Genomic DNA, 18,861 nt, shown 5'->3' on the forward strand with positions numbered 1-18,861 from the left:
TTATTGTTCGCAATTATCTATAAAAACTGGATAGCTTAAAGGTATAGAACAGACAGACGAAAGACTCGGGTTCGATTTTCATCTTTGCCACTCCAATCAACTTGCGTAGCAACTTGAAATTATTTTCTTCATTTTGATTTAAAGTAAATGACAAATAAATTCAATTAGAAATTGTTGTAAATTAGCAACAATTTGTGTCTACATAAAACTTACGTTCTGTCGACAGAATCTTGCTGGCGCGATGCAAGAGTAAAGTACTATCAATTAAATCGAATGAAAACATTGACTGACTGCATTGACTGAACTTCCGATAGAGAATGTACACAATTTTTTGCTGCGTTTGTGAAAGAAAGGAAAATTTTCCAACGTGTAATAATTCTCTCCATTTCCCCTTTCTTTTCTCTCTTGCCCTTTCTATCGCGGTGTAATTTTTTTAGATTTACATGAAAAGAACATTACAATATTACTATAATTTGGCACGTATACTTCTTTTTCACGATTGGAACAATTAGCTGCTCTTCGTTTTTAAATCTTGTTACATCTTCCCCTTTCCTTCTCTCAAATTATTTCACTATTGTCTCTTCTGCTCTATATTCAGATCTTGTTCTGGAAGTAACCAAGACAATAATGTCAGTCTTACCTGTGCACGATCTTATTAGTTCTGTTGTTTTTATTTTTAGAATTTGGAGTTTTTAACTGGTGATTATAATAGTGCCAAAGACTCCGCTGCTACCGAGCAACTCTCGTTTGAGAAAATTCAGGAAAATCTTACAAGGCTCATGAAAGAAAATACTTCCTTCGACGAAATTTGCAGTTGGATAACTGTAAGTGTAGCATAATTGACATGTGTTTTTTGTATAGCTATTTATATCGAGTTTTTTCACAATTAGCTTTATTGTTTCAGGCAAATGTTGGTAGTAGAGAGAAGGATCCCCAGTTTATAAGACACTTAATGACTGCCATCTTAGAAACCACGTTAGGTATGTATCGTAGCGTAGCACGCTATTTTCAAAATATTTTTAAATTATTATTTTTCCGATGGAATGATTTTGTGATAGAATGAACATGATGATAACATTTTATATAGAGTAAAGATACATATTATGGACTATTTTTGTGTTGTCAAGCCAAAAGGATACTGACGTGACTTGTGGAAACAAAATACTTGATAATTTTTTACATTAATATTCTAAGTTGTGTTTTTCTCTCTCTGTATGCGTAGAACGACATCATGGCACTTGGAAGCTAAACCTAGATACTTTTGCTAGTCTGCAAACGTTGATTCAACGGTATGCCGACGCGAACGATTTATTGGAATTGCAATGTCTTTATGCAATTCAAAGATACATCAAAAAGATTGAGTTTCCACCTGGTAAGTGCAAAGTGAAAATGTTTAAATTTATTATTGCACGTATAAATATCGATGCGTCCTGTCTTATTTTTTAACTTTTATTATTAAAAAAAAAGTACACGTACACCTTTATATTATTCTTAGTTTATGGATGTAGGAATATGAAGCGTGCGAAATTTACGAGTCTTGCTTGGTCGTAGGTACCCTCGTTCCCATTATGAACCGATTATGGATGGACAATGTGATATCAAGCGACGCGTTCTTGACGTGGAAACAGAAAGTTCCGGAAGGACCGGATGTCGAAGGCCATAGCGTCTCAGTCGTCGCACTTACGTCGTTTTTCACCGATCTGCAAGAACCGGACGATAATTCCAGTGTCGAGGAATTGTCAACTAGTGCGAATCAGGGCTGTTGACGATACTGTGATCGATTGCATTATCGTCTATTAAAAAGACTCAAATACGCGTTTCCCCGTTGAAAGGAAAATACAACGTCCCGAAATCAAATTGCAGTTGGTTTTTTTTTTTTTTTTCGTAAAAAAATAAAAACGCAGGAACGCTCCCAAGTATTGAAGGAAAGAACGGTACGATAAATAACAATGAAGTGACACGTAAATGTATGTAATATAATCTATAACTCCATCGACTTTTTACCAATGAGTAAAGAGAAGTGAGAGTGCTGACTAAATAAACAAACGACAGCTGTATTTGAAATACAGTATACATAATGAAGATAAAGTTTAACTATTAATTATTACAAAACTATGCAAAATAATTATTATATATAATTCAATAAAATGGTTCAAAGTTTAAATAAAGCAAAAAAAAAGTGGCTCGAAAAATAATTATCGTGTTTCTTATGTAAAATGGCTGCAGCGAGATAGGTCGATCGCTCAATAGAACCGGAATATGCGTCTTTTTTCCATGCTTGGAATCGGCAAGATTCAACGTTACTTCCAATTATGTTAACGCTAATATCACGGGTCACAAACCGAAGTGCTTGTTACAAGATTTAGATAAATCGCAGATCGGAATATGCAACCTGAGAGTAGGTCAATTTTAAGTGGGATAAAAGAAATTCAGAAAGTAAGGAAAAAGAAAATTCGATACCGAGATAAAACCAAGTCTGATACTGACAGCGATATGGTTCTTCCTATTATTGTAACGGAATACTTTACTAATTTATATCTTTGCAAATAAGAACTTATAATGTATTATATTATAAGAAAGGACACTCGCGTGAAACATGATGAGATAGAGCGAAAGTGAAGGATATATATTGCGGAGTTAGGATCTGTAATCTAGAACACGTTGAAGTTAGAAAATGAAAGATTACAAATGGTGTGCATATATATCTATATATATATATGATATATGTATATATATATATATATATATATATATATGCACACATATACATATATATATACACACACACACATATACATATTAAGGTACTATTTTTTAACACTAGCTATTTATAATCACAAGAAGTAAGAGAGAGAAAGAGAGAGTGAGAGAGGAGAGCGCGGCGCGTGGGAACATTGGAATGTGTCTACGTGGCTAATGCTGTAGCGAATTGTATAAAATTGTTATTAAACTGATTTGAGGTACAGCGTTGAGCTCGCCTTTGTTTCGAACGTGCTCGTATAGGAGAGACTGATTTTCTGTGTGCATGTGTGCGTGTACAGCTATCAAAAAATATTATGTTTATCCGGCAACTATCGTTAAGTGCCGATACCACACGATTTATCGTACCTGTAAAGGTATCCACCCTTGGGAAATTGCGAACTGTTTTCGCGAGAATACGGAAATAGACGTACGGACTTGTCGGATATACTTTTGCAAAAGTATATCGAGTCTTTGCTTTGGTCTTCTAAAAGAAGGCGCGTCATCTGTCAGAACCTTCGATCGACCATTTTCGAAATACGAGACACACGGACGAATCGATTACAGACTTGATTCAAATTACATGAAGCATACCTATATATTGTATGTAAATATATATATTATTATTTAAGTATATTAACAGAGTCTGTGTGCAATGTTTCATAATTTCTTCTCAGCCTCGGACATACGAGTCACGAGTGCTCGGTGTTATCTCTTGCGTTTCCTATTCTACGCGTATCCCTTCCTGAACCTTCTTTATCATATCATTTCTTCTTCTTTTTTGCACACGCACTTTCTTTAGGCAAGCTGAAGAATTCAGGATTCGTAATTTGGTTTTCCAAGAAAACGACATTGAATATTCGTGACGAGAAATGATAAGACTTTTTTCTTAGCAAAGGAGCCGAAAAGGAGCATCTACAATTCCGCGAGAGGGATGAGAAAAGGGATAGGGAAGAGACTTGCACGCACACGTAACGTGTATATCGTGCGCGTTTATAAATCTGCTGCAGCCTCGCTCGCATATCTCGTCCGCGATCGAGAAAGATCGACACATGTTCGTTAGACATTCTTTTTATTAGTTATATAATAGGGAATAAAATAAAATAAACCGCGCCGTTATGGTGGGCGCGATTTTCCGCGTGCCTCGTGGCTGTCTATCGCAAGCCAGAGGACCGTCTGAAGTGCGCGGACGTCGCAAAAGGGCCCTCGTCGGCGAATCCCGCGATCTCCTGGGGTATTATCGCGTACTCTTCCACGCTGGTGCACGGTCTGCACATGCATTCCAACGGCGCCTTGGTGATAACCTGATGAACAGATACAGGTAAAATTAACGCAAACGGCAAAAGTCGATTGCAATAAAGCTTTTGAAATTTTGAAATTAGGCGCCCCTGCTAGTTACGCGGCGCACTACGGGACTACTGGGGACTATACTGACTATACGGCCGGACCCGGACGCCCGCCGAGGCGGCCGAGGCCGAGGGCGCCGATTGTCCGCGCACGAAAACAATATGGCCGCGCGAGAACGGAAAAACTCGTGGTGCGGACTGCGGTGTCGACGTCGACTGTCGAACGGCTTCGGGCTTTGTTTTTGTTACGGATCTCGTCGACGCGTGATCGGTGAGAGAAAGCGAGAAGCGAGTCAACAGTGAACAGTCAACGGCGCGCGATCGCGTCTGATCGCATGAATCGCGTTCGCGTTCACGCGAGTCTGTTTACGACCGGCTAACGATCGCGTCAACCGCGTCCATGGGCGACTGGGCGATCAGCGGTCTCACATCTCACGTCTCACCTTCCTGAACTTCATCTCCCCTGGTTTCGCCCGCGGACAGAACAGAGAGACACTAGCCTCTCTCTCGCCGCTTTCCTGACAGCACATGCAGCTCCTCTCCATTTGCCACATCTTGGACCCGGACACCTGTGCATGTTAACAAGCTGAACGTTTCACATATGTATGTATGTGTCTTCTCATGTCTCATGCGCGCTCAGCGCTCAGTTCTCTCTCGTTGCGTTAAACAGTGTTCGTGCGCGTGTGTGTGTATGAGAGAGAGAGAGAGAGGGAAAAAAAAAGATTGGACTCTGTCAAACGTCAGACGTAATACTTGCGATTTTACGGTATCAAATCGGTCGCGACTCACATTCGTGTTTCTTAAGTGTTCTTGCTTCACGCGCGTATATACTTGGCTATATGGAACGTACGAGACTCCCCCGCTCGTAGGGCTAACAATAAGATTTAGAGAATGCGCCTATGTGTAGTTTTAGAATCGTTAATGCAAGATATTATGTTTCAACATGCCTCGTGAGTATTAAGTACCGCGGTACCACGATACCACATTAGCTATTCCTAAGAAATTTTCATGTGCCCCACTTGAAAACGTACAACTCTTGCCCATATGCATCACATTGTTATTGCCTTTAAGATTGTAAAATTGTAAAACTATCAGTTGAGATAGATTGCACGCTTCGCGCATACTGCATACATTGCAAGATTGTCACTAACGTATAACAGGCCTTTCTTACCTGCAGATAACTGCTACATCGTCCTCTACACGCATAACTGGGAATCGGTTTTGGAACACAACCTGGATACTGAAGGAAGTGTATCACGCGCGTTGCCTGACACTCGTCGACCCCAACGATCGCTTCTGTGCCACCGGACAACAAGCATATCAGCCATCCATTGATCACTGTCCACGGTAAGTACATTAATACTTAACATCTGTTTTACATACAATTTGCAAAAAATATTCTACAACTTGCAAGAAAGACGACTGAGGAAATTACTTAAATTTTGCAAACGTACTGTTAGACGCTAGCTTATTTACCAAAGTAACGGAAGAGCTTGTCTCTCGAACGGTACATTGCCTTCCCTTCCTAGCACTTTACTGCGCTTGTAAGTCCTACGTCGTAAGCTTTTATACACCGCAGGTGGCCGTATTTTTCCCTTTCTTCGGTTATATTTTAGCAGTATCACTATGTATCAAAATCACTACACACACACACACACACACACACACGTGTATATAATATATATAGACATACATAAGAAAATTCTTCCTGACATGTTTGCTAAATTTATATACAATAGTGCTAGATTTTTTCTTGTTAAATAACATAAAAGTTTATTCATGATTCTATTTAGAAATTATAATATATCTAGGTATATACACCAAACATATTCTTAATATGTGTCGTTATCTCTATAAAACATTGTAAATATGTGGCCAAGATAATTTTATTTACTTATGACAAAATATTTGCACAATTTTCTTTACACAGTTTAAGAATTAAGCTTACTAAAAATATTCAATAAGAATCGATTTATAAATGACAGAAACGACACTTTTATATGTATATTTAGTTTAAATAAACAACAATAGACCATTATATCTTAATTCTTTCCAATTTCTATTAAACTTTATCGTAACAGCATTTTGATTTAGGACTAACAATAAGTATCCAAAAATATTAAAAATTTCGATAATTACAATTTTAAAGTTTGTAGGATTAAATTTGCTGAGAAGAAACGTTTCTAAAATCTTGTTGTTTTAAGTAATAATATATAGATGACAAACTACGAAATACATCGTAGGAAATATTCTTCATTGCACTCACACATACATGTGTACGATTTAATAAAGCTTTCTCTTATATTATGTATAAAATCAAGTCAAAGTATCTCTCAAAATTTGCTAACTATTTGTGCGCCAACATTTTCGTTAAAAGAAAATTCAGAATCAATATCAATATTAATATCAAATTTTTATTTAAATGATTTATATTTATCTGTAACGATATGCAAGATTAAATTATACACATATATGTTCTGTACGATTGTATTTAAAGAAAATTAACTTTTGCGGAATTTTGCATTTATCGTCACAAGTATTATAAAAATGCGCGCAATGAGAGAGAGAGAGAGAGAGAGAGAGAGAGAGAGAGAGATCGGGGCTATAAATAGGGGGGAGAGGTTATATTGTAAATACATTAGAAATACTATTTATTTTTGTCGTCATTACATATAATGTATTTTCATTTATTTTCATTTATCTATCATACAGATATAATAACTGTCATATATAATTGTTGCGATTTCACTGTGCACTGAGAGAATATACAGATTACATTTCAAGTCGTTGTTGCTCTTATCTCGCGAGATCGCCGCACTTGATGCATTTACATTCGGCGGGTTCTCGTATCTTGATCTCCATCGTCTCGTCATCCATGCCTATCAATTTAATTCCATCCGCGTCGTAGCATTGATTTAAGACGACGAATCTTTCTTTCAGATAACTCTCACGGCAACAGTAGCACTCCTGTTATATATAAAACAAAAAAAAGATAATTACAACTTACGGGCAATATATCTTATACATCTTCCTTCGCACGAGGTATCACATCGACTTACCTTCGAGAAGCCCGTAGTAGTGACAACGCTTGGCTGCACTTGCGAGTTACAGAATCCTTCACATTTGGTGACCGATATATCACCGCTACACGTTCTTCTCAGACGTCCTATCTCGTCGTATTCGTCTTTGGTAATGCGTACTTCCGACTGTAGAGTCTCGCAGCTTTCGTCATCTACCTCGGTTATTTCAGCATCGCTGATTGTTGTAACATAAACCACGAGGATTAGCAATGACTTGGGGGTTACCAACATTATAGTATCGTTACTCGTTTTTATCGAAATATTTAACAAACAGTCACCGTACAAGTTTTCGGATAAAATGAAAGAAGAGAGAGTCAAACAAGATGCTTTTATAGGTAATTTCTCACTCTCTTTTCCATCGCGTGTAAAAGCCAGGGGTCATAGCGATCCCCTGCTGCCTTAATAGCATAGTTCGGTCGTGAGGGTGAGGAATAACGACTCTCCTTAGAGTTGCTCTTAGAGTTGCTCAGTGCTCGATTTTTTCTCCTCCGGAACATGACTTTTTCCATGTTTTGCATCATACCCGCTAATGGGTCTTTTATGTCTCGTGTACACAATGGGATTGATCATGTATTTAAGTAATGTAATTTTACCTAAGGTTCGTGTATTATATCGTGTTCTAATGTACACGCTCGACAAGAATAGAGAATATTTTTAATGACGTCCAAAATTTATTGATATCAGTTTTCTAACGTAGCGTAAAGATAATGTTATCGATAATATATACATTTAACATATTCAATGGTCGTTTCTCATACTTCCCGGGCAATTATCTCTTAAATCGTCTTCGTCGTTGAACTTGGTTCCGCACCAGATGCAGTAAAAGTATTTCTTTCTTAAATATCTAGTAAGAATATCGAGTTTTTCTAAATGGCTGAGTGTTTCGTCGTTCTTGGTGTCGTCGTCGTCGTCATCATCGTCGTCGTCGTCGTCGTCGTCATCGTCATCGTCGTTAGTGTCGTCAGTTTCTTTTTCTTCCTTGCTCTCTAGCCAAAACCACGATTCTTCAGGTTCCTCGATATTTTCTTTAGCATCTAATTCTTGGCAAACCTTCTGACTTTTGTACAAATCGATCTTTTGCAACTGTTCCGCCTTCTCTTGGGCTATCCTGTTACGGAAATCTCTGGTATCCATGTTATCTAATTTTGCATTTGTGTTCTCATGCTTGTACGAATTCTTTTTCTTTAGCATTTTTCCCAGACCTTGCCTATCCGCCTTCACTTCTACAGGAATTGGTTCAGTCATTCCCGATTGAGTCTTGCCTATTCCTTGACCAGGTTTATATCCCATCTTCATTAGCATTTCAAAACCTGGGAACAAGGTAAATCTTGAAATTATTTCTCGCAATTAAAATTAGCACTTTTTTGCCATTCTTAGCCCATCAGAAATTTATCTGCATTCTATATAATCTATGTAGATTAAGTACATACCTTTATTTGCGCTGGTAATGGCAGATGACAAGCCTTCCTCCCTTTTTTCCGCTTCGACTACTCGCATCGACTTGTTGCGTTCCTTCATCCTAGACTCAATTTCAGCCTTTTTCTTCATCAATGTAAATTCTCTCCTATCAGAATGTCTGTATATAAGACTCGACGAGGCACGTTGTTCGGAATCTTGTAGAAATTTATCGGACATGTAATCCTCATCGTCTGACATCGTTCGGATGTTCGGAATGAAATGACGTGTTTATATTTAATACGTTATAGGAAAGTATTTCGTGAAGCACTGGAAACAGAATAATAGATTTTGTCACAAGATGTTGTACGCGATGACGACAAAATGTGAAAATGATCTAATTTACAAATGTAATACCTCAGAGATTCTCTCGCGATGATTCAAGCTTCCGATGATTTATACTCGCTTCTTAGCCTTCTTCAAGGAGGTTAATAAATAAATAATAAATAAATTTTGCGAGATGCAATGTTCAACGCGCACTTTTTTGTCCTTTTAGGTTATGCTCGTACTTGAGAGGTTATATTCTCGTGTGGAAAGGCCGTGTTGATGGAAAGGTCGATTCGAATGAGAAAGATGTTATATGTTATTATTATCTACGTATATACTTATAATCGGATTTTTCTTTTATCTTTTCTCCCGGACCCTGCGAGAGAGGCGTATATGTAAATATGTATTATAATATGTATACCTTGGCGCGCTAGGTAAGCAAGGTAGGTTGGTATTGGTAGGTAATGTAGGTATTCCGCGCCACGCGCCCCTCTTCCCCACCCTCATGACTAACGTGGGGAGGAAACGGTGGAACGCGGAACGCGGAACGCGGAACTGGAACACGGCTGGCACTCCGGAGTCCGGACGCGGGGAACGGCGAACCGTTGTATTTTCACGGAGTCCCATACGTCGTCCGTACGTGCGCAATATTTTTCGTTGGTACGCGAAAGTCCGCGGTAGTGCCGTCGCCGATTCATCTCCGGTCGCCGACGCCGCGTGTCCGACGCGTGTCAGGCTGGCGCGGACGACATCGCGCGAGCGCGCGCGAGAGAGAGCGTAACCCACGTTCGGCCGAGCGTGTTCGCAGCGTTCACGCCTGCACGGGAGCTGGACGACGTCGTCGGAGTCGCGAGTCGCGACGGAGACGTCCCGCGTGTTTCGCTGACCCGATTTCGATCCTGGGAGATCGACTCGCCTCGAATCGGTCGATGCGTGGCGTCTGCCAAACGGGACCGGACTTCCGCTGAGTTCCGTGCTCGAGTCCGGAGACATTCGCTGATCGAACGAAGGAGGAAGAGAGAGAGAGTGGGAGAGAGTAGGAAGAGATCGGGGGCGAGAGAGAATTTCTCGACGAAAATAAGGGAGGAGTGCTGCGGGAGAGTGACGGCCGGTGCACGGGTGCAGTGATATTTCATTGAGGACGAAAACATGCCGGACACGATGTCGTCACGCCTCGTCGTGTCAGGCGACAGGTTCCGAAAGGTCACGTCGGGATCCTCGTGACCGAGCTTGAGGAGCGCGCTCATATATTCGACACGTTTGACGTGCGAAGCACTAGCCGAAGATCTAGCCGTCACGGTCACGGTCACGGGGTCGCGGTTACGGTTACGCGATACGGTTCTCGAAGCTGATAATTCTCTTCTCGCTGTTTCCTCCGACGGGATTTACAACGATTCGATTTACGTTCGTGAAAGGACTCTTCCTCGAATTCGCTCGGCTTACCATCCATCTCGGCTATGGTTGTAGCTAGCAGCGGTGGTTGGGTACAAAATGCCAGTTCGCCCGCTGGGCAGAACAACTCCAACTTGAACCAGAACAATACGCAGAACAACAACAGCAGCAACAACAACAACAACACCAATACCATCGCCACCACCAACAACAACAACAAGATGACCGCGAAAGGCGTTCTGATCTGCCGGGACAATTCCCATCCCTTCCAGGAGCGTACGTTGACGTTGGAGCAACCGGTCAAAATTGGTCGTTCGGTGGCCAGGGCGAGAGCCGCGACGAATAACGCGATTTTCGATTGCAAAGTGTTGTCGAGAAATCACGCGCTGCTATGGTACTCCTCCGGTAAGTTTTACTTGCAGGACACGTGCAGCAGCAACGGTACGTTCGTGAATAATCAGAGACTCAGCGCTTCCGGGTTGGAGTCAACGCCCAAGGAGGTATGCTCCGGGGATATAGTGCAATTTGGCGTGGACGTTGTGGAAAATACCAAGAAGGTCACCCATGGGTGCATAGTCGCGACCTTGAAGCTGTACCTGCCGGACGGGAAGGAAGCCAAGGCCAGTCTCAGTACCTCCGTCAGTTCACCCGCTGGAAACGTCTCCCTCGAGGATCTTTACAAGCTTAATCAGATAATGCAGGAGGCGTCGAGACGAGAGAAAGCCTTGTACTCTAAACTGGGCTATTTGCAGCAACTGGTGGAGAATACTCGGAAAGCCGCCAATCAATCGTGGAAGGCATTGATCACGGAGGATCGTCTACTATCGTGGGTAATGACCGTCGAGAGTCAACTGACGGTGTATTCCAAGAACTATACCGAGGACAAAATCAGAAACGAACTTGCCAAGCTTCAGGATGAGAAGGCGCAATATCAGAACGCCGCCAAGGAAGCGTTACAGAAAGTTTTGCAGGAGAAACTGGAGGTCACGCAGAGACTTGTGCAATTGGAGGGACGTTTGAACGAAACGGAGGAAGAATGTCAAAGTTTGCATAACGTAGCCAAGTACACCCAAACGGAGCTTCAGGAGCTCAGCGCGAAATATGCGGAAGCGCAGAAGAAGCTCCAGGAGACCACCAACAAGCTCATGGAGAGCGAGGAGAAGGTAAAGGATGTGCTGCTCAGCGCGGAACAAGAGAAACGTGATCTCGCGAAACGGCTCGAGGATCAATCAAAAATCGAGAAGACGTTGCGGGCGAGGTTGCACGATTCTCGATTAGATTCCGTCAATATCTATAAGCAAATCACCGCCTTGAGAAATTACGCGCAGACTTTGCAAGATATGAACCTAAAGCTGGAGGTCAGCGAGAACTTGGACTCGAAGGGCGAGGAGAATCCCATAGAGGCTATAAACGCTATTCTTAACCAATTGAATTCTATTCATGTCGATAATATGGAGGTGGACAGCGAGATTAATTTTTACTTCACCAAGAGTGAGCAAGATAATCAGTTTAATTCGTCAGATGTTGATTCGAAGCAGCTGAAATCCGACGTGTCCTTCACCAAAGACCAGATGGACGACTTGCAGATCACGGCTGAAGATAGTCTCACGGAATATATTGTCCCACCGCCGTTATCGTCGTTATCGTCGTTATCGTCCAGACGAACTTTAGTCAATGGAAACTTGGCCAACCTAGACAACCTAGACAACAGCGATACCAATGGAGACTCCGACACAAACTCGGAAGCGACCGACGACACATGCAGTATTACGAACGACGACACGAGCGAGAAGAGCGTTATAGAGAATAATAAGGAGGAGCCGGACACGGAACAAGCGTCCAAGCAGGCACATGGCAAGATGGAGGTACGATTCGCAAATTCCGTGTACCGTCCACAATCGGATGTACATTACGAGCCAATAAAACAAATTGCCAAAGATGATCGAGTCGCGGAGATTTCGACGGAAGAAAGTGCCTACGTGGACATTGAGGATACGCTAGACAGTTCTATCGTCGATCTTGCGATAGATAAGCGCGACAAAAAAGATAAGCAGCACTACTACCATCACCACCACCACCACCACCAGGATAATGATGTTGAGCCGGAGTGCGAAGAGCGCGCAGAAGGAGATTACGTTAAAACTTTAAAACCCGTCACGAAAAATGATACGATACAACAAGCTTTTCATTCCAGAGACTATATACTGCAGACGTTAATCGGTTCTCTGGATTCGTTAAGAGGCGAGGATGGCCTGGAAGCGCGGCAGATGGTGCAAAAAGAGCTGGAGGAATTGAAGGACTGGCTGATACGCGAGCCGAACGAGATCGTCATCGACAGGCTGAAGGAACTGTACTACCGCGCGAAGAACGAGGCGCAGCGGATGCAGGAAGTCAACGAGGAGCTGGTTATAGTGAAAGAAAAGTACAACGCGTTCGTCGAGGAGAAAGCGGAGCTGTCGAAGAAATACGTGTCCCTTAAATCACAGTGCGGTGATCTGTTAAGTGCAAATTACACCGTACCGATACATTACGTGGCACCTATCGCGATTATGCTGGTGTGGATGCTACTGGAGAAGATATTCTAATCGCGCCTCTTTCTCCCCTGCCATCTAATATTCCTTTCTGTACATATTACACGCTCCACGACGAACGCGTTTTATCCTTTTTCATTTATTTTTCTTTCTTTTACAATATCGACTGTAATTAACTGTAAATTTCGTTAAGCTATCCATTTTGTCGTTTGAGGACGACCACATCGAGCACAATTTAATGTTTTTTATACAAACAATCGTTAAGAATTGTGTGTGTATATATATATATATATGTATCTCTCTCTGTTTAATTTCCCGAATCAAGTCTTCTCGGGGCTTAGGATAAGGAGCCTTTCGTTATAAAGTGCGATGTTAAACAAGAATAATGTGTCGCGTTAGGACGCTTTACGAAGGAGGAGCAAGATCAAAGACGGGACAAAAATCGTTTATGAATATATGTATGTATATCTCTCACAACACGGAAGCTCGACTTACGCTCTCGGAGGAGTAAAAGTAGCTGGAGAAAATGTAAGCACGATACCACGTAAAATGTTCAACATGCTGCCAAGCTGCTAAGTATCATATCTCCTAATACGGCTCAATTTTATAATATATTATGTATTTCGTTGCATGTTTGCTTGTTTAAACGATACGTTTCTCCTTCTATAGCATATTCTAAAGATTAAATCTGTATCCTTTACTGCGGATCGAGAATTTACGAGAATGTACTCTCTCCCGTGCATCTCAAAACAAAAAAAAAAGATATAAACATACACGCGCAGCACACATTGTCATTTTCGATTATTCAAAATCTTCATACATTTGTATATAATTAATTGTAGAAAATAATTCGCGCGCGAAAAACGATACATAATCATTCGTACTCGTCTCATTCGAATCAGATAACACGCTTTCTTTTTTTCAAGCTCTTTAGTTGAGGGCGACTTTAAGAGTTGGGAACGACCTTTGCAGGGGAGTGAGAGTGAGAGTGAGAGAGTGAGAGCGAGAAAGAGAGAGACAATCGATCGCTCACGTATACATTAGCATGCGTATATCATATATGTTGCAGCGTTACTCTCGCGTCTCTTCTGATGATAAGTGCATTGTTCTCGAGCGAAAATTTGATCGCGAAACGTATCATGGTCTTGCGGCGAGTTTTGGGTCCTTTGACCTTTCTTTGCACAATGATATATTGATATCTTAATTTTCTTCCCTAGCGTGACAATATACAAGAGCATATTCGTTCGAGCGACCTAATAAAATTAATAAGCGGATACGTATGTATTTACTTCTCGAAGGCAAATTTCTCTCAGCACTCATTGTCAGTACCGTTCTATCGATTCTACCTTGGAATGGCCTTGATATTATCTAATAACGTCTTAAAGCGAGAAGATCCAATATAACTGTAGTTTTCTATATTAATTCTTTTTATACGAAACGTTAAACGGGGAAATTGACAGTATTTTCTTAATTCGTTAGTTTAGTTTAGAGAGTGCCATGTTTACCGCGTACTTGTACCGCATTAGATAACAGAATCATTGTGTGTCGCGGCGAAAACAAAGGTATACGTGACATTTTCCAAAAAAGTACGCCGCAAGTTGGTCGGTCGGTCGCTCGCTCGCTCGTTCGTTCGTTCGTTTAGGCGAGCTCACTTTTTTGGCAGATCAAGCGTATATATCAAATTATCAAAGTACATATGGTAAATAAAAATGCTGTACATAGTAATGTTGATATAATCTTACTACCGATGTAATAGTCATTATACGAAAAGGGGAAATAAAGATAAAAAAAACTAACTTAATTAATTAAAGAAGATTGAAAAGTCTCTTGTACTTTTAATATATCCCATCGCCACCTAAATTTAACGCTGTAAAGATTAAGTCAAATACATGAGTATTATGAGTTTTGAATGCAAATCAACGGCTTATATCGTAAGTACGTCGTATTTAGCAAATACGGCGCAAAGTTTCCTTGTCGAAGCACTAATAATATCGTTGTAATCCATCGTTAATCTACCGTCGTCTCTTTTTCTTTATTCAGGGGCGCGCGTCGTATTAGCTGCGCTTAGCCGGTTCGTCGATCGATCGTAGTTCGACGTGCGAATCACCATGTGCCACCGATGAAAAAACTGAAGGTAAAGTTGGAAAGCAGCGGGACGGCGGCGGGGACGTCGACGACGGGGCAGCATCAGCATCAGGCGGTCGGGATGGCGGGGGGATTGAACGTGAACGCGACTGACCCCACCGACACCGCGAGTCGGATCTGTCGGGACTTTCTGAGAAATGTTTGCCACCGGGGAAAACGCTGCAAGTATCTTCACGAGCGTTCGGAGGACGATCCCGTCGAGGAATATACCTTCTGCCACGATTTCCAAAACGGCAAGTGTAATTGGCCGGGCTGCAAGTTTCTCCATTGCACCGAGAGCGAAGAGAAGCGTTTCAGAGCAACCGGTGAGCTGCCGCCTCATGTCCTCAATCGATCCAAGACCTGCAACAACGACAAGCCGGATCATCCGTTATGCAAGGACTTTATGAAGGGCAGCTGCCAGAGGGTCAATTGCAAGTTTAGGCATTTGAAGAAGGAGGAGCCGCAGCACAATCTGATGTCGCCGTCCCATCACAACGTGTCCAGACCGCAACACAATTTCAACGGCACCAGCAACGGCGGTGCTACCGGCGGCGATGGGCGTAGATACGAGGAGGACAGAAAGTAAGCGTCGTAATCGAGGGGATCCATGGATTTTCCTCTTTCTTATGTCTTTCTTGTGCCGTAGGAGCTTAACTTGCAACATTGTTTTGCGCAGAATTCTAACGTAACAACTTTGTTTCCTCTCTCTTTATTTCATGATTGTAGCTTCCACTGGCAAATGCAGGATCATAACAATTTGGTTGCTAATAATGCTGGTTACAACACGTCGCATCCAGCCGATTACATCGGACCGCCAGAACCGAAGAGGCGATTAGTATCGGGTGAAACAGTCGTACATTTCGAAGCCTCTCCAATCGTGGGTCAGCAGCATGCGACTCAACCGACGGTCACGCCGAGCTATTATTACCCCATAATACCGCGTAACGAGGCACGAGCCATTGTCCTGGAGGATGAAAATGTGCTGTTGAGGAAGAAGATAGAAGAGTTGAAGAAGCAGGTATATCGTAGAGAAAGAAAGAAACGAGTTATCGCCCAAATGTCGCGATTTCGCTTTTACTCATGTACTTGGCTACACTTTGTGTCTCGATCTAGGTCAGCGATTTGACGGCGACGAACGAGTTTCTATTGGACCAAAACGCTCAATTGAGAATGTCAGGCAAACGAACGGCAAACGTAACCGCTGTAACGGTTCCGGCAGTCACGATTACGAATACAGTTCCGCCGTCGCAGGCTCCGACACCCCAACAAATGGTCAACGCGGCCGTGGCAGCGGGCACCCTACGAACGGTCACTGCCAGCGTGGCTACCGTTCCCGTGAGCATCGCGACCGTAGCTCCCGTCTCTATCGCGGCGGTCTCTATGGCACCGGTCTCGATACCACCGCCGATCGTCACCATGGCTCAGCAAACTATTTCAATGAGTGGCTCCGGGCCTCCCCAAGCGACTAATCAGCAACCACCGAATACGCAGCAACCCGCCAGTTTACCCTTGTCGATATCCGGCGCGACCGCGCCTCTCGTTTCTTATCCTATTATGACGCAGGAACTTAGGCCTGTCTTGCAATAAGTTGCGTCACGAGAATAAGAACTTAATATCTGATAGGATATCTATGTACGCATGTACGGTGTACCACCTACTCGGCTATGTAGGCGAATCAAGAATCATAATGCGCGTCCATTTATCTTTACTAAATGGAACTTACAAGTACGCTCGAAAGTACATACGAAAAATAGAAACCAGCGGCTGTGGGATGAACCAGTGTATCACCGTAGTAAATAGACACATTTGTATTCATGTAATAATCATTCTCTCTCTCTTTCTATTTCTAAATCTTTTCATATTCTAATCATTTGTGATTAATTTTACTTTTTTTAAAGCCAATTTCACTAACCACGGTTAGCTTAACCGACGGTTAAAGTTAGCAGGGTGGATTCATTTCTATTGGTCAATCCTGTTAACTTTAACCGTCGGTTAAGCTAACCGTAGTTGGTGAAATTTGCCCTAAATTACCATAAATTTATTGACGTATATTATATTCTAGGGATTACTTACAATTAGTGTATGATTCCTCTGATCGGCATCCAAGCATTCCATACTAATTGATCGTATGAATGCATAGTCCGTGTCTTAAGAGTTGTACTCTAGCTCCATTCTCTAAGATACTTCCACTGTTCAAGTAATTTAATCGGCTGTTTCGGTTGCATCATTGGATTCCAATTGAACAGGCAAATCTTTTATCTTAGCATTACAAAACTGCTGGTTAATTCACAAAATTCGTATATCTTGTACTCTTCATAATAATTGTCTTGTCAATTTCTGAAAGTTTTTGCGGTTTCTTGCAGTGACATTTCGTTCGTCTCATACATCAATTTGTCCACGATCACGAGCACATTCTCCACTGAAAGTTTTCTATCAAGCTTCAGTTCACACTTCTATAACAGTATCTGACACTTCTATAACAATATCTGACTTTTTTCTTGGTGCTATTATTTTACTTCTTCCTCATCGCTATCTTCATCTTATGATTTATAAATGAATTACGATCATTACTCATGAAATATTTGCAGCAATAATTTAGCGCCAATGATCTTTGTATGCCTTTCCAATTACCCATTTCGCTTTTCATCAGCAATGGGTTTACTTGATTGCGTTTTTTACGCAGCCCCATGATGTTGCTATCCAAATTCAAGAAGGACGAACGTAATTTGGAACTATTTAGCCTCTCATCATCTGAATTAAATAAAAGGCATAAAATTTTATATATATATATATATATATATATATATATATATATATATATATATATATATATATATATATATATATATATACTTTTTGAGTACGGGTGACATACTTTTGAGTGTACATACAACTACGCAATAACCATTGTCGATAATGTCGACAGCTATATATGTTCAAAGTGTGTATAATTGTAGAATAACAGGAATGACAATCTATAATTACGAGATATAGTTACGACGTGACATTATGTTCCTTTATCTCTTTTCTTTTTATTGCATTATAATGTCATTGTGTAGTATCATATTAATCTCATCTTTGTGTAAAGCTAAACTGGAGAATAGTAATAGATAAGAGCACCGTCGAAAAATTTGTAAAGTAAGGAGATATAAATAAAAGAAAGGGATATCTCTTTTAGATAATGCGTTAACATAAGTACAAAGAAGATTAGAAAAAATCTAGTACATTAAGTAAGGAATTGTAGCATATTGAGAAATATATTTAATAGAAAAGGTTCGCATCGCGCTTTATTGGTCTGGATTTGCGGAACCTTACTCAACCTTACTATGCTATTTCGTACGGGATATTGTACATAGTGTATTCCATTGCTCCTTTATTTACCCGAGAGAAATTTTCTACTTCTACTTTTAGTAAGCAAATGTTTGGTTGCATATAACTCGCATTAAATAATATTTTAATTAAGTACTTATGGTCCTTTGCCAGTTTTTATAATTTACTTATTACTAACAATAAGTAAGCAACTTTCTGTTAGAACGATGAAGCAATTATAAATTTACGTTTTTACTTATACACAGTATATGGGAGATGCAGTGTATAAGAAATGCGCTGTACGCCAAATATGGATAGGTATACATCTGATTTTGTATCACGATTGTTAATCACGACTCGATATGATACTTGTATATATTTTGCGACAATTAACGTAAGAAATTGAGCACTATGTACTCGCGTATTTTATATATGCATACAAATGTAAAATCTTTTACGTATAAATTTATGTTAAAAGGCACTTTATTAAAAAAGAAGAAAAGACGAACGTGGTTTTTATCCTCGAGTACTTGTGAGCGCGAAATTTTTGTATAGATAACAAAGTATGGGTATTTTAGTTATTTATTATTGGTCTAAATAAAAAAAAAAATGAAA

The 18,861-nt window shown here is 40.9% G+C and overlaps 6 protein-coding genes across 11 annotated transcripts in view; 3 read left to right on the top strand and 3 right to left on the bottom strand.

The window, feature by feature from the left end:
* The window catches only part of Eif4g (eukaryotic translation initiation factor 4 gamma), a 43,321-nt gene extending 39,946 nt beyond the window's left edge, over positions 1-3,375 (top strand). For all 6 annotated transcript variants that reach the window (XM_071784072.1, XM_071784073.1, XM_071784071.1 and 3 more), the window contains 4 exons: positions 681-824; positions 905-980; positions 1,223-1,372; positions 1,552-3,375. In XM_071784072.1, the coding sequence (XP_071640173.1) occupies positions 681-824; positions 905-980; positions 1,223-1,372; positions 1,552-1,766 (585 nt within the window). In that variant the 3' untranslated portion in view covers positions 1,767-3,375. The remainder of the gene's footprint in view (positions 1-680; positions 825-904; positions 981-1,222; positions 1,373-1,551) is intronic.
* A 115-nt stretch (positions 3,376-3,490) lies between these two features.
* Burs (Cuticle-tanning hormone bursicon) lies at positions 3,491-5,913 on the bottom strand. The gene is given in 5 exon segments (XM_071783690.1): positions 3,491-4,043; positions 4,529-4,654; positions 5,257-5,423; positions 5,562-5,684; positions 5,907-5,913. Coding segments are annotated over 5 exon segments (573 nt in total). The 3' UTR covers positions 3,491-3,893.
* On the top strand, positions 5,293-18,750 carry LOC139816524 (uncharacterized). Its single transcript, XM_071784111.1, has 4 exons — positions 5,293-5,432; positions 14,851-15,519; positions 15,664-15,955; positions 16,051-18,750. Exons 2-4 carry the CDS (start codon positions 14,930-14,932, stop codon positions 16,522-16,524), a joined length of 1,356 nt encoding a protein of 451 aa, XP_071640212.1. The 5' UTR covers positions 5,293-5,432; positions 14,851-14,929; the 3' UTR covers positions 16,525-18,750.
* On the bottom strand, positions 6,720-7,396 carry Pburs (Partner of Bursicon). Its single transcript, XM_071784128.1, has 2 exons — positions 7,145-7,396; positions 6,720-7,052 (listed from the first exon to the last, which is right to left on the bottom strand). Exons 1-2 carry the CDS (start codon positions 7,394-7,396, stop codon positions 6,882-6,884), a joined length of 423 nt encoding a protein of 140 aa, XP_071640229.1. The 3' UTR covers positions 6,720-6,881.
* Positions 7,904-9,431, bottom strand: LOC139816532 (G patch domain-containing protein 11). The gene is made up of 3 exons (XM_071784122.1): positions 8,978-9,431; positions 8,596-8,890; positions 7,904-8,475 (listed from the first exon to the last, which is right to left on the bottom strand). The coding sequence occupies exons 2-3, from the start codon at positions 8,819-8,821 to the stop codon at positions 7,904-7,906; spliced, it is 798 nt and encodes a 265-aa protein (XP_071640223.1). The 5' UTR covers positions 8,822-8,890; positions 8,978-9,431.
* Positions 9,865-14,632, top strand: Slmap (Sarcolemma associated protein). The gene has a single exon (XM_071784092.1). The coding sequence runs from the start codon at positions 10,345-10,347 to the stop codon at positions 12,862-12,864; it is 2,520 nt and encodes an 839-aa protein (XP_071640193.1). The 5' UTR covers positions 9,865-10,344; the 3' UTR covers positions 12,865-14,632.
* Positions 18,751-18,861: the final 111 nt, after the last annotated feature.

This window comes from Temnothorax longispinosus, chromosome 7 (assembly GCF_030848805.1).
Source record: "Temnothorax longispinosus isolate EJ_2023e chromosome 7, Tlon_JGU_v1, whole genome shotgun sequence".
NCBI lineage: Eukaryota > Metazoa > Arthropoda > Insecta > Hymenoptera > Formicidae > Temnothorax > Temnothorax longispinosus.